The 15,326-nt window shown below is 46.7% G+C and overlaps 1 protein-coding gene across 1 annotated transcript; it reads right to left on the bottom strand.

The window, feature by feature from the left end:
- Window positions 1-328: 328 nt before the first annotated feature.
- Window positions 329-13,676, bottom strand: msrb3 (methionine sulfoxide reductase B3). Its single transcript, XM_080537791.1, is given in 7 exon segments — window positions 329-1,511; window positions 1,513-1,611; window positions 3,317-3,414; window positions 7,759-7,787; window positions 9,328-9,405; window positions 10,562-10,670; window positions 13,454-13,676. Coding segments are annotated over 7 exon segments (657 nt in total). The 5' UTR covers window positions 13,545-13,676; the 3' UTR covers window positions 329-1,358.
- Between the last annotated feature and the right edge of the window lie 1,650 nt (window positions 13,677-15,326).

Raw genomic sequence — 15,326 nt, 5'->3', positions numbered from 1 at the left:
CTAGCAGTGTCCATGGGTTCACTTCATGTAACCTTGAGTGGGCCACAAAATGGAGCACAGGTTGGGCCCTTGGTGTGATGGATAATAATGCTGATAATCTATCTATCTATCTATCCATCCATCTTCTACCTAAAGAAGAAGGGTTGCTGAGACAAACAGACCTGCCAGAAATCAGGAGAAAATAAACAATTTTCTCAAAATAAATAATAATAATCTGACCTCTATATGGTTTAATTGACAAAAATACAATTCACAGAATTGTAATCACAACATCCAAATAACATCAAGTTTCAAGTTTTTATTTAATAAATCTTCAACAACTATTTTTTTCAGTACAGTCCATGAATCAAAACCCAGAAAAATATTCAACTCTTACACGCAAGACGCACCAAAGAGCAGGGAGCGGGGGGGAAAAGCACCTTTAAAAAGCCAGGCTACATTTTGTGTTCAGACTAAACATTTGTCATCTGTTACGTTTTATTTGAAAGAATGCTTTGTTCTCGGCTTGATGCTTATTTTACAGCTCACAGGAGCACTTGCATAGCGCTTTCCTTAAACCATCAACCCCTCCGTATCAAATATCACTTCAAAAATAACACATTGTTCAGAGAAAGTACACATATATAATTCACTTCCAAGCAAAGGGCTTTCAATACATTCTAAGGAGAAAATAAAACAGTACATAATATAGACTTATCAAAACCTCTATTATATTATATATGTTCTAGAGTAACATGAGCAATGTGATACCTCATCCACATTACATGGTGCATTCAAGTGCTCCTCTGAAACTCAGGAAATTCCCGACGAGATTTAGCAGGATTTTCCCTATCAGCTAATTCTGAGATAGCTCCGGTTAGGAAACTCGGAATTGTCAGTGGTACACGAGTCAGACATGTCAAGAGTTTCCTAGTTCTGATGAGCACCTGAATGCAGCATTAAACCTCCGATCCTGGTCTATTGAGCAGACCAGGGAGGACATTAAGGCAAGCTGTCATTCCTGGGGTGTCTGGGCAGCTTCGGCCACGGCCACACAGCTGAACTGATGAGTGTTTGAGCTGACTATGTGAGCCTGTGTTACCTCAAATGTGGGAATTCTCTGGCTGATATACTGCCAGAATGAAGTATTTGGTCTGTCTCTGGAGAACTAGGGTCTAGTTTTCGCTGTGACCGCCAATCTATCATTACGTCAAAGTTAACAGGCAGAAATGTTTAGCTAACTATCCTACTTTGCGACATCATTGATATCTCGGTAACACTTTATTTGGATAGTGCATTTATAGATGCTCTACAAACCGTCAGCGGATGCACTAGTAAGGTCTCAGATACATCTTCAGGGGGGAGGAGGGGTGTATTTTTCAAATGTTTTCAATCTGGGTCCTGAGTTTGGATATTGAGTGACCGTGACGCCTGGGGGTCTGTCCAGCGTCGCTCTCAGAGCTCCGGCTTCCCCCCGCTGGCAGAGCTCCCGGCCACGTCTTTGGGTGGGCTGGCGGCGGTGGCGGTGGCGGCATCCTTGGACTGGAAACCCAGCGAGGCAGAGTTGATGCAGTAACGTTTCTTGGTTGGTCGGGGTCCGTCATCAAACAGGTGTCCCAGGTGTGACCCGCACTGGAACACAGAGGAGGGGTGACTCCAGACCCTGGCAGCAGCACTCACAACAACAACCTTGTTTTTGGGGGGGGGGTTTCTCTCACTGTTTGTCTTTGTATGCAAATTAAACATCGGTCATCTGCATTTTTTGTGCAAATAAAACTAAACAAAATGATTAGCCTAGCCTCCTCCATATTATTGAGTTATGTAGGTCTAAGGAAAAGACATCAGTGGAGGGGGAAATCCGACAGGCACATTGCAGGGCTTGACATTAAGCTTTTTCAGGTCCTTCGGACAAGTGAACTTATCTTTTACTTGTCCGAAAGCTCAAGTTACTTGTCCAAATATGACGACGACGGACACGCGCACACGTGTGTGTGTGTGTGTGTGTGTCTGTCTACTAACACACTACAAGCCAGTAATACATTACATTACAGTCATTACATTACAATTCCAACAATGACTGTGGATCTACGTGCACGCCAGAGAACGTTCGATTTCAAAGTTTAAAGTAAAGGGGTCATGCCAGCATTAATGTTTTGATTCAAAGGCATGATTTGCCAGATTCTCTAGGCATGACAACATACCGCGCTCCCCTACTCAGCGGACATAGATTGTTTGACAAGGCAGCTACATTGACATGGCAGCATACATTGACATGGCAGCATACAGTGACAAGGCAGCATACTGTACATTGACAAGGCAGCTACATTGAAAAGGCAGCTACTTTGACATGGCAGCATGCATTGACATGGCAGCATACAGTGACATGGCAGCATACATTGACAAGGCAGCATACATTGACAAGGCAGCATACATTGACAAGGCAGCTACATTGACAAGGCAGCTACATTGAATAATAATAATAATAATAACTTAACTTTATATAGCGCCTTTCGAAAAGCCCAAGGACGCTTAAACAGGCAGCTACATTTGACAAGGCAGCATACATTGACAAGGCAGCAGACATTGGCAAGGCAGCAGACATTGGCAAGGCAGCATACATTGACAAGGCAGCATACATTGACAAGGCAGCATACATTGACATGGCAGCATACATTGACAAGGCAGCATACATTGACAGAACACCGGCAATAGTGCTGGTGTTTCGCCCGATGACATTTTGTGTTTCCCCGCTTTTCCTGGGACCTGGCCAGTTTTAGGTGCTTGAAGGAACATCGTACTTGCTGGCTTGAGTAACGTGTCGATTTCTTTCACTATGGAGTTAACATTTCCACAAACCAACTTTGCGGTCAAGAAGGTTGGCACTTTTGTGGGCAGTGGAGTTAATAACGGTCACGCGCACACAATAGCATTAGAGTTTCTGATACAAGCTATGCCGCCTCATAGGCAGCGAGAATGAGGTATAGCTCATTAAAACATGTATTACTTTTCCGATCAGACAACTGAAGCAGGAATACATTTTTGGCGGATATTAATACATATTGATTTATTTATTTTTCTCTTTGTTTTGATTGTCCGTCGAACAAGTGCAGGAGGAAGTCCACTTGTCCGAACATAAAATGTACATGTCCCGGACAAGCGGACAAGCCTTACTGTCGAGCCCTGCATTGTAATGCATGGAACGAAATAGGGAATGGTATCAATCACACATGTTTCATACCATTCCTCATTCCATTCCATACATTACAATGAGCCTGTCCTTGTTTTTTCTCCCTCCACTGGTAGACATTATATGGGGGAATGGAGCCAAACATCTTACCTGGCTGCAGGTGGTCTCAACTCTGTGCATCCCATGGGAGTAGTCATCTGTCACAGTGACGGATTCCTCTTTGATCAGGTCGAAGAACGAGGGCCATCCTGCCAAGTGGATTCATAATCGTATTATTATTATGGCTTATCATGACCTCAACCATTATTATTACGACCTCAACCATTGCCTTTGTTACAGGGGAGCGACCACGCTGCGCTGCAAACCAATGTTGAATTTTCTAATTGGTTACATTTTGTTAGGGTTAAGGGTTTGGTTATGGTTAGTTTTGTTAGGGTTAAGGGTTTGGTTATGGTTAGGGTGAGAATTCATGGTTTGCAGGCCCCGTTAACGTGTCCCTTTGTAACAGAGTTGGTTATTTCTTGTTGGGGTTTTTTCCACATCACTTTTCAGTACAAACTTATCATTCTGTGGTGTCTGGTATGAAAAAAGTACTGGAAATAAGTGGTGTAATCATGTAATCAGAAATGAAAAAAAAACATGTAGTCGACTATACCCCATAAACAATGTCAGTTTCTGAGGGGGAAAAAGGCGGTTAAGTGTTATATCCAAACAGGTCGAGCTGACAGGGCTATGGAGAGGGACTTGTTCCAGAGGAAGGACCGGCATGGCTGCCCTGTGCCTCTCTAACTCTCTAATTGATCCTCAGCCTATCCAGCTGTAAACTGCTGTGCATAAATGACTATCTGTGCTATTTTTAGTGTTTCGACTTTGTGTGATTGTGTCTCTGTGATAGCTAAAATAGTATGAGTTGTGAATGTGAATTGTGTGTGTGTGTGTGTGTGTTTGTGTGTGTGTGTGTATTCTCAGTGAGAGGATTCCCCCACTACTCCTTGGCCGCATCCCCACTCTCTCAGCAGCAGCCAGTCTCTGGGACAAGTTTCTCTTTATCTTTGGCTGCCAAGCCAGCGCGAACCGTTTATTTTTCTAGTTCATTCCAGCTAGACGCTCAGTTTCACCCCCCTCTGACTTCCCTTTCATTTCTTAAGGAGACTCCTGCCTACCTCATAATTGAAGAGTGGTGTAACGGGGAGACTATTAAACCAAAAACATCTTACAATGAGCTGAAGACTCAAGAGTCTCTGTAAAAATGTTTGTCTTGGAATGCAGAGGAAGATAGTGCCCCCTATTGTTGTGTAGTTAAAGTATTGATTATTCTGCCTCAAGGTCCGCAACCTTTTTTCTCCACCTCCCAAATTATTGTTTTTATTTTTTATTTTATTTAAACTGTAATTAAATTAAATTGCAATTACATTTCAATACATTTTCACTTTTATGGCACTTTAACGGTAAATGAAAACCTTTAATTAAAATAAATAAATAATAATTTTCAAGATTTCATCTGTATCTTTTATCCCATCATTGTTCATTCTGAGCCTACAGTGTTTTCATTTTTCTTTTTTAATACACACAACATCATACCCATAGGCATGATACCGTTTCCAAAGAGCTAGATAGACCAAATGAAATGTCAAACGTAATGCACTGGATTACTAGCCATCTCTCACTCTCTCCCCCCCCTCTCTCTCTGTCTCTGCTTTTCCATACGCTGTGTTGGTCTGGAGGATTTCTGTCCCATAAAAGCGGTTGAGGGAACAGCGTCTGCAGGGCGGCAGAGCCTCCTCATGGGTGGTCCCCGCCCACCCCCCCCGTGCGTTCACGGCTCCCTAGGTAGGCCAGAGCCAGACGCTGTCTCCCTCCGTCTGTCACTCTGCTGCCTTCAGTCAACCTGGGGCTGGGGCCCGACTCTGATCCCCACTGCAGACACCAGGGGAGGCTGCTGGAGGTGGGAGTCAGAGGACCAGCTCATTGGAATGCATGGGATGGAATCAGGAACGGTATCGACTCTTATTCCATTCACTACAATGAACCCGTCCTCCGATTTCTACCTCCACTTGCCTCCCGTGGCATACATGCTCTCAGTACATTAACAAGGCTACCTGTTGGCTGAATTGTTGCCTTTCGGTGAAATAATGCACTTGAGAGCAGCACACAAAAGGCAAAAAGATTTTAAAAAGATATAAATATAATAATAATGAACTTAATATGAACATCATATGCTGACGCAATGGCCCCTCCCCCTTCTTCCCTTCTTCTCCTTATTCCCCACAGCTAAGCTGGCTTCATTCAAAACACACGCGAAACTAAAACTATTTATAAAACAACGTGAGGACGGGGCAAGGCGCTCAAAAATAAACAACCACACAGTTTCCACCTCCTCGGTTTTATCCTGCCTTTCACCCCAAGTCCAATAACCAACAGCATGTTACTCGTTAATTGCTAAACTGTACCGTACTGGTAATTCTAGAGGCTTTTTCCTTTCCGCAATCCAGACATGAGACCCTGATGGTACAGACCATGTGCAGAATACTAACAGAGGCTAAATGGGGGAGGGCGGTGTGTGGGGCGGGGGGGATATTGCAGCTGTTTATCAGTTTTAATATACACCATGACAAACGCTGCAACAGAAGATACCATCAGATACCTGAGACAGAAACGTTTAAAGGTGAGGCTTACATGTTTCAGCTGATGTCAGTCCACTGGGGGAGATCGTATCTGTGGTGAAAAACAGAAGTCCATGCTAGACCCAGCTCCCTGTGGTACAACAAGCAGATCCACCCCGTCTCCACATCTCCACCTCCACCCGCCTCCCTAAGAAACCCCCCCCCCCCCCCCCCCCTCTCCACCCCCCTCCCCCAAGTTTGGGAGGGGACGGTTGGCCACAACTACAAAGCCATGAAATTCCACTCAAACACAGGAAGCTCTCGGGGGAATATCAGAATCCTATGACTCAGAGCAGGAGAATCCCAGTAGGTCGTTACAGCGCTGATCTAATGGAGCTTTATCACCAGGCTAGTGCCCGAGTGAATGAAGCAGTAGAGGGGAGATCTAACCAAACAGGAAATTGAGTATATATGAGCGCTGGTTGTTTCAGTGTGAGGCGAGCAGCTACGGTACTGTACTTGACTTGGTTTGACTGTTGTTTCCCCATCTGCTGCTTGCTGCTGGAGCTGAGAACAGACAGAAGAGACTCGGTGCAAAGTGAAATCGCTGTTATTAGGTCTGGATGTCTAGATTAGGTCGAGATGTTCAGAGTGCTCAGTGAAAATAAACGTTTGGGCTGAGAACCCTTTTGCGTGAGTCATCTAGTCATTTCTTCTTGAGAATCTGTAAATGATGAGAGATTTGCTGACTTGAGGGAGTTTAACACTTTTGTTGTTGTTGTTGTTTTCGTTTTTCGTTCCCTTCCTAAGAAAACAACAACTACAACAACTGAGTTGTGTTTTAAAAACACACAACGTGCCTCTCTGTCTCCCCCTGTTGATCCTGTCAGCCTAATAATCACCAGATGCATCTCCTGTCCAAGTCCAATCCTGCTTGCTTCTATTTCAGAGGGTCTTCACCATGAAACTGGACTCTCAAGACCTGTTCGTAGTGTAGAAGTGAAATGGTCATAGAAGGGGGACAATGATCTGCCACATGGACATGGAGGGGGGCACCATGCAATTGGACAGAGATAAGGTGGTACAGACTAGACTCTAGAATAGAGATCTAGGATCAGATTACTCTCCCTGAATCCTAACCTGAACCATTAAAGGGAAAACAGGAGAAAAATGATCCAAGATCGGTGCTAAGGGGCACTTTCACCCTACTCTTAGCACTCCATACTGAACTGGACCAAATAGTGAATCTCTGTCTCAGATACAGCAGGCTCACTTGATGCCTTTTCAGAAGCCTTTCTAGGGCGGTTTCTTTACATTCACCATATTTCCTCAGTGACAACAAACACAGCCCATCACTGACTTCATAAAAGGTATTTCCTAATTGCATCCCAAGACAAATTGTGGTCAAAGAGTCCAAAATTAAGAGCACAGAAATTCCTCCTGGATTAGGAGATGACAGAACCCGCGTTTACAGCCAAGAAATGCATCGCAGAACCCCAGATAGCGTTCATTAAAACTATACTCTCTGGAAATATTTGAATCTTCTCAAGTCATGCAGTTATTTCACATGTTGGTGGTGTAATTCACAAAGATTAATAGTCATGAAGGACCTTGCTTTTTTTTTGTGCTCTTAGTTCTTAGAACCCATTAGACAGCCCGCTGAGTACACACTCGTCCTTGCAATCAACCATAAAGGGGGGGGGGGGGGGGGGGGGGGGGGTGAGGTCAAGTTCTCGATTCGCTGGCGTAAAAGTACAGATAAAAGCTTGTGAGAGACAAGACTACTCTCTAATCTTCAGCTCATGTTGATCTGTGGCCTTGGGAGTCATATATATTATGTCGAGTGAAACTAGCCTATGTTCCCATTAAAATTCATGAAGCAAGTGCACTGATTAAAAAAATAAAAATAAAAAACCTGACTCAAAGCTCAGCCTTGCCTTGACTTGTGTGAGGGATGTAACATCCTTATTTCAAACCGACTGTACATACCTGATCCAGAGTCAAACTTGGTCTCTGACCTGCGAAGGGAAGACAACACATGGATACAAGTGCAATAACATTCATAACACAACAAGTACATTGTCTCTTTCTCTAACTTTCAACAAGTGACAAATAATGATAACCAGGTTTGTCTGATGGTGTTGTGAAGGGAAGGGAAAGGAGCAGGGCAGAGGAGGGAGGCTGGTGGAGGTAGAAATCAGAGGACGGGCTCATTGCAATGCATGGAATGGAATGAGACTGTGAGTGTGTTTGATACCATTCCTCATTCCATTCCCTGCATTACAATGAACCCGTCCTCCGATAGGGTCAGGCTGCTTAACTCCTGCCAGGATACAGTACTACAACACAACCTCGGTTAGTCAGTCTCCAACTGCTACAAATCCAACTCTAACCCAGCTACCCAACACCCCCCCCCCCCCCAACCATCCCACCCCACCCCACCAAGTGCACAACAACCAAGCAGGGACTGCGTGCTCTGGGAGCAATAGAGGGAGGGAGGGGGGGGGGGGGTGTCTTCTTCCACCCGTCTCCTGTGGGAACACTGTGTCTGAGATATGGGCTAACTCTGGCTGTAAATTCAACCCCCTTTGAAGCTCTCCATCGAGCTGTGGGAAAATGGCGACCTGGTAATCGCTCCCGAGATGGGTCTGACGTGCTGTCAGGTAGCATTAACCTTTGCGAGGCTCTGTCAGGCGGGCTGCGGCCGAGCCGCATGGAGACCTCTCTCTTGAACCAATTAGAGAAAGACTGCGAGGGGGACAGTGGCTCCGAGCAACGGGGCTAGCTAGAGCCATGCTTGGCTAGGTTAGCTAACGCACCAATCATAAGACGATGCTAGGCCAGCTAACGAAACCAATCGTAGAGGGAGGAAGCTGGGCTGTCATGGAGGAGGTGGGGAGGATGGGCTCATTTCTACCAGTGGAGGCTGGTGGACAGAGGAACTGGAAAAGACAGGCTGGTTGTAATGCATGGAATGGAATGAGGAATGGTATCAAACACTTGTGTTCCGTTCCATGCACTTGTGTTTGACACCATTCCTCATTCCGTTCCATGCATCACAATGAGCCCGTCCTCCAATATTTACCTCCGCCAGCCTCCCCTCTACCATCCCCTTCGAGAGAGTTGGTCCTTTTCTCAATTGTTAGAGACTTGAATCCTTGCTCCCCCTTCTCGCATTTATCAATCCCACTGTCACTCATGCGGGAGATTCAGGGGGTTAGATTGAACATGTCGAGTAGGGAAATGGAGGATTTTGAGAAAATTCTGTGGTCATAACAAGGAGCATCGCTTTTGGGAACACATTTTACTCTACTCTTATTCTAGGACTACAAACTAACTGGACATGGTTGACCATCATCCATGCCAATACACAATCTGAAAGGAAAATTGACAAAATCACAATTCGCCTCAATTTCACTGCTGTTAGTGCACTAGGAACAGCACGCACGTGCGCGCGCGCGCACACACACACACACACACACACACACACACACACACACACACACACACACACACACACACACACACACACACACACACTGACAGTTCTAAGCTTACTTGAACAAAGGGGAGTTGCAGACGACACATGTGTAGGTGCCCTCTTCTTTATGGTCATGGAACTCTCCTCTGAAGGCACTGGAGGGGGAGAGAGAGAGAGAGAGAGGGCGGGCGGGTCAATAGTTACTCCATCTTTATGTTAGGGTTAGGGCCATTAGTCTTTAGATGGGTCTTGAGGACCCTTGCAACACGGACTGAAAACGTCTTCATATAATAGTAGTATTACAGTACATTGTTATTACAATGTTATTCCCTTGGTTTAAGGTCACACTTTAGTTTAAGTATTGTTCTTGACAGTGTCATAAGTGCTTCATAAAGAGTTAATACGCATGCCAGAAATAGTAGTATTACACTGGTATAAGAACGAGTACTTCAATTGAACCAAACTCTCTCAGACTGACGTCAGTTTGACTCAAGCCGACTGCTTAAGCATCCGTGCGTTTTAACAGAAGTTATGTGTCTAAAACAGGGGTTCGGTCAGGAGGGCCGCAAAAATGGCTTCGGAGATAAATCTGGAGGGGAAGTCACCCACTGTGAACAGCCAGAGCCCGCAATATAAACTAACGCCACCAGCTTTTAGCAGCTTGGCAACGGGGCTGGGAGGGGGCTGGGGCCACAGGCTGCTGGCTGGCGAGGCACCCCTGGAGGAGGCACACCCCTGGAGGAGGCGCACCGCACACCCAAGTCCTAGTGGACTCGGCTCTGAAGGCCTTGTGTCTTAGACTCCACCACCACGCAGGGACAGTTATTGGGCATTTTTGACATTCCTTCCGCAAATGAGCCGATAAATACTTTCCCCACGTGTGCATTGCCAGGGAGGAGGGAAGGAGGGAGGGAGGGAGGGATGGGTGGATGCATGGATGGAGTCACTGAGTTCCTTCATATTTTAAGAAAACAACTTTTTTTTGTTGCCCCTATGGGCTACCTCACGGTCACTTCTGGGCCTGTAGGATAAGTCATCCAGGCTTTAAGATCAGCCTGACAGAGGAATGCTGCAGAAAAATGTTGGAACTTGACTGAGCGGCAAAATAACACAGAACATTGGGGGGGGGGAAACTGAGAAGGAAGGAAATCATTATACCCAAAAATAAGTATGTTGTTATATTGCTGTCACAGTCCCCATCTTTTCTTTTTTGTTTAAGCCTTAGCGATTGTACGGTTATAATGTAGAATCTTAAAACATCGCAATGACTTTTAATGTCTTGGCGGGGGGGTGGGCAGGGTGGATTCCCACCTCTCTGTGCCTCTCTCCTGAGTGATGTGGAACTGCATGGGCGAGAGGCGTTTCCTCAGCTCCTCCGGAGGGAACGCCACGGGCCACGTCTTCTTGGTGCGGCATGTTCCTAAAGGAGGGAGGGGGGCAGGGGGGCAGGGCAAGGGGGGGAGACAGAGTCAGTGTCTGTGAGCTGTGATCAGGAGGGGGGGGGGGGATTCAAGGTAGTGCATGTCACCCTTTCTCTTACTGGTACCCTCATCACACAGCAGGATGCTCCGCCCACTGCAGTTCTAAGCTCCTCCCAGTGTGGGTCTATGCTCCTCCCACGGCAGTTCTAAGGTCTAAGCACTGTGCTCAGGCACTTCATTCATGGGATGCTACTAAAGGGACATGCTCAACCTGCATACCATTAACCATAGCCCTAAACCTAACCCTATCTAAACCCTTAACCCTAACTACATTTGAACCAATTCGATAAATTAATTACGGGTTTGCAGGTCGGGCATGCCTCCTTAGTCCTTCCCCCCTTACCTCACATTGAGGTTCCAGACAAGGATCAACACAGGGTCGTTGGACCAAGTTCAGATTTGTGATTCTATATAACTGTGTACATTCATTACTTTGTAAGACATTTTCGAATTTCACACAGTGTTGTGGGTTTGAAGATGTGTGCTCATCATGTTCTTTCTTTATCAGTGGTCAAATAACATTGTAGTTATTTTGTGTAATAGTTTGTGTAAATACACACAAAATACACAATCAAATGATTATTGCCTGGAACCATAAATGAAGTATTCATTTACAATGATTATCACTTTTCTACAGCTTGCATGTCTGTGCAAGGGGGGGTCAAGATGTGCTACAGCCAAAGCATGTCATTGGGCAGTCTGGGTGACTTCAATCTGTCTTCGAACATCAGATCACTTGAGGCCTTTGTACAGGCACATAAAGGTCATGGACACTCAAAACAGCGCAATTGGTAGGTAGTCTACTGTGAAGAATTAAACATAAACATGTAATAAACATGTCTGACAAAAATATATGTTCTTCCTAATATAGAAGTGCAGTGGTACAAAAAGGGCCAATTGTACTGCCAGTGTTGACGGGTGAGGGGGAGGGGGGGGGGGGGGTGCAGATGTCCATCTGTATGCCATTTACTTAAGGAGACGCGACTGCAGTCTTAAATTACAGGGAATTGGATTGCAATTTCCTAACATTGTATGCTTTTGCCTTCACTTTCCCTCTGCTCTCGGCCATTGATCGTTACTGCCTTCTTCATTAAGGAAATCACGGCTGAGCCGTTATTTTGGTGCCGACCGCCTCGGCCATATTGTTTCTTTAAGGATGTACTTGTTTTCCTTTTTCGGCGGGACTTTCCCAGCTCAGACCCTGGCGGTGAGGTCGTTGGTTGGGGTTGGGGGGCTCTCTTCTTCTCTCATGTCGACTATGTGGAGAATTCCCCCCAAAAAGATTGAAACCATGTGAATGGAGTAAATAATGGGGACTTTAAAGGCCTCGCCGGTGAATGGACTCCATTGATGGCCTTCCTCCGTCCCGTGGGTAGAAAGTTACTTTTGACACACAAGGGGCTGGGATAGGAGAGGAGAGGGTGGGGGGAAGGGGGGGGGGCTCGCAGGAATGAAGGTGGTTTGCAGGACAGGAGTCCTGCCTGCTATACTCCATCGTCACATTCTCTCTCTCTTTTTGGGGAAATGGTGTGGCCTAGCCTAGCTTAAGAGAGGGAAACCGTTCTGTGTTTCCTTTGTCTTTGGAGAGGCAGTGAAGCAGAATTCAGAGGTTCTGGTCCTCTGTGCCCTCCCTGTACCATCGCCTGCACATTATTTGGCTTTGGTGCACTCAGAGGTCACCTTCCAAATTAGCACATTTTTCCGACATCCTGGCTTTTCAACCTCAAGTGTAAATATTGTTTCCTAATTGTAAGCAAGGTTTGTTCTCCGCTACCCCCTTTTGCTTATTTTAACTTGTCAAACTTATGGCTTTCTCTCCCTGACCTTCTTTTTATCTCCCTCTCCCTCCTTCTCTTGCTTGAGGTGGTTCTCCTGACCCAATCAACTTCTCTGGTGAGCCAGACTGAGTTTAAGTGCGGTATTTCATCAAAGACAGTGAGGGAACGTTGCATTAGGCATTGTGGCCACCGCTGTTGAATTAATAACACTACGCAAAGAATGTCAGGACGCTCCCAGATGGATCAACCTCAAACCTTGATAAATACTGAACTAGTATGTCCAGAAATTCTTTCGAAAACCTCAAACAGCGTAGATGCACGATTGATGTGAGGATGACATTATGAGGCTGCTTTCTGGGCGTCTAAAACACAAATCTTTCTAGATAAACAAAGTGGACATTAGTAAAGCAAAAACAGTAGTAACCACACGGTAAACATGCAAGCTTAAAGGAGGGCCAGCAGTGAGTTATTTGTTATTCCTTGAGCAACTGAAATAGCAGTTATAAGGTATGTAGATGAGCTGGAAGAGCATAGCGGAAAGTGAACAGAAGGGTTTGCCTGCTGCAGAAAAACACACCTTGCCACAAACACAGAACAATAAGGAAACACCTTAAACCATTTTAGACAAAAATAAATTAAATGACTGAATGATAAAGTAAAATGACCCAGTACCATATAGGCTACAACAAAACTAACAAAAAAACACCACCAACAACTCCCCTGCTTCTGCACATTGACTGAGGTGGTTGTGGGACCCAAACAACTGCTATTCTGCTTAGGTTTTTCTGCAGGAGACAATATTAATCACACACACAACAACAAAAAAAAACACCACGCACACACACATACACAGGAGAGCAGTGTGTTAGGGCTGAGAGAGGCAGGGTAGGACAGGGCAGGACAGGGCAGGGCAGCACACGGCAGGCACACAGCACCCAGTCGACCTGAGGGGAGGCCGCAGGCCTTCTTATTCACTGGCTTCAGAGCTACAGGCTGGCTCTTGGTAATCAGGTGCAGCAGATTGAACCCCGACATGGCTGCTGGAGAGAGAGAGGGAGGAGGGAGAGAGACGAGCCAACAGCCTAACCGCCCGCAAAAACACCCCGGGGAGGAGGGTACACCGCGCTCAGGCTGAAAAGAGGGGCAGGCAGAGGGAGAGAAACAACACAATGACAGGTCAACCACAGTACAATGTTATGTTAGACAGACACACAAGCCCCATAATAGTTGAGGTCAGCTGGCCCGCGATGTCGCCCTGGCTTTCATGCAGGGTTGGTTGGTATGACGATGGTTAAAATACCACTCGGGACAGAGAATGGACACAAGAGACACGAGAGCCTGCGATGACAGCGGTCGTGAGGGCGACCTACTCGGGAGCAGTCAAAGGTTATTCACAGATTATTCACAATAAGGACAGTATGTTGTGCGTGGTTACCTTTAGGCCTGTTTTGAAGGGTTTTGTAGAAATTACCAATGTGACACCGAAAATCGTTCCTATACTTCACCTGGCGTTATGTCCTAGCATGAAAGCAGTCGTGACATTTCGATGTCATTTTAATGTCAGGCCTCAACACAGGCTAAGGTTTAATGATGGAAAATGACACTCCGATGATTGCGCAAGAAGCTACACTGAGCTAAGCACATGCATGTACTCAGCTCAACGCCTTTGGCATAAACCACCACCACCCTTTCCATGCAGTGGCTGTAGCACAGGGGGGTCTGAGTGTGACGAGGCCTACATACACTACACTGTGTACCCCTACCCCTACCCCATTCAGCCCTACCCCCTACAGCCCGTACCCCTACCCCCTACCCCATTCAGCCCCTAACCCTACCCCATTCAGCCCTACCCCATTCAGCCCCTACCCCATTCAGCCCTACCTCTACCCCATTCAGCCCTACCCCTACCCCCTACCCCATTCAGCCCCTACCCCATTCAGCCCTACCCCTACCGCATTCAGGCCTACCCCCTACCCCATTCACCCCTTCCCTCTACTTCATTCAGCCCCTACCCCCTACCGCATTCAGCCCCTACCCCCTACCGCATTCAGCCCCTACCCCCTACCGCATTCAGCCCCTACCCCCTACCGCATTCAGCCCCTACCCCCTACCGCATTCAGCCCCTACCCCCTACCGCATTCAGCCCCTACCCCCTACCACATTCAGCCCTACCCCTACCCCATTCTCCCCCTACCCCCTTACCCAGGCTGTACTAGGTGGTGGTTACTCTACCTAGCAGAGTGGCGGGCAGAGTGAGGCGGGGGGCCAAGGCCCGGGCCAGGGTGCTCCTGCTCTGCCTCAGGCCCAGCTGGAGGGCCCAACAGCCTGCAACATGTCTGAAGAGGGCAGCCATGGGACAGCCACACACTCAGAGAGAGAGAGAGAGAGAGAGAGGGAGAGAGAGAGGATCGAGCTAAGGGAGAGAGAGAGAGTGGGAGGAGAGGAGGGGGGTTGCGTCACTCTGCGGCCCAATAAGTAAGAGTGTGTCTGTGTGTGTGTATGGAGGTGTGTGTGAGTGTAGAGGGGGGGTAGGTGCCACACATTCTAGGTGCTAGGACCTCAGTGTGTATCTGAGGTGGCCTATAAAGCAAAGCTGTGCTGTCAGAGAGGTAGAGAGTATTTGTGGAAGAATTGCAGTGTGTGTGGAGTGAGGTCCATCTAGTGGTGGAGTTGGCGATGTGGTAAATAAGCAGGATTTCTTTTTTCAGGATTTCAGGAGAGACAGAGCAAGAGAAAGAGAGACAGAGCGCGAGAGAGACAGAGCGCGAGAGAGAAAGTGCGCGCGAGAGAGAGAGAGAGAGAGAGAGAGAGAGAGAA

Source organism: Nansenia antarctica (genome assembly GCF_963989245.1).
Source record: "Nansenia antarctica genome assembly, chromosome: 8".
In the NCBI taxonomy this organism is placed as follows: Eukaryota; Metazoa; Chordata; class Actinopteri; order Argentiniformes; family Microstomatidae; genus Nansenia; species Nansenia antarctica.
The sequence above is the reverse complement of the archived record's forward strand: the minus strand, read 5'-3'. Positions and strand labels throughout refer to the sequence as shown.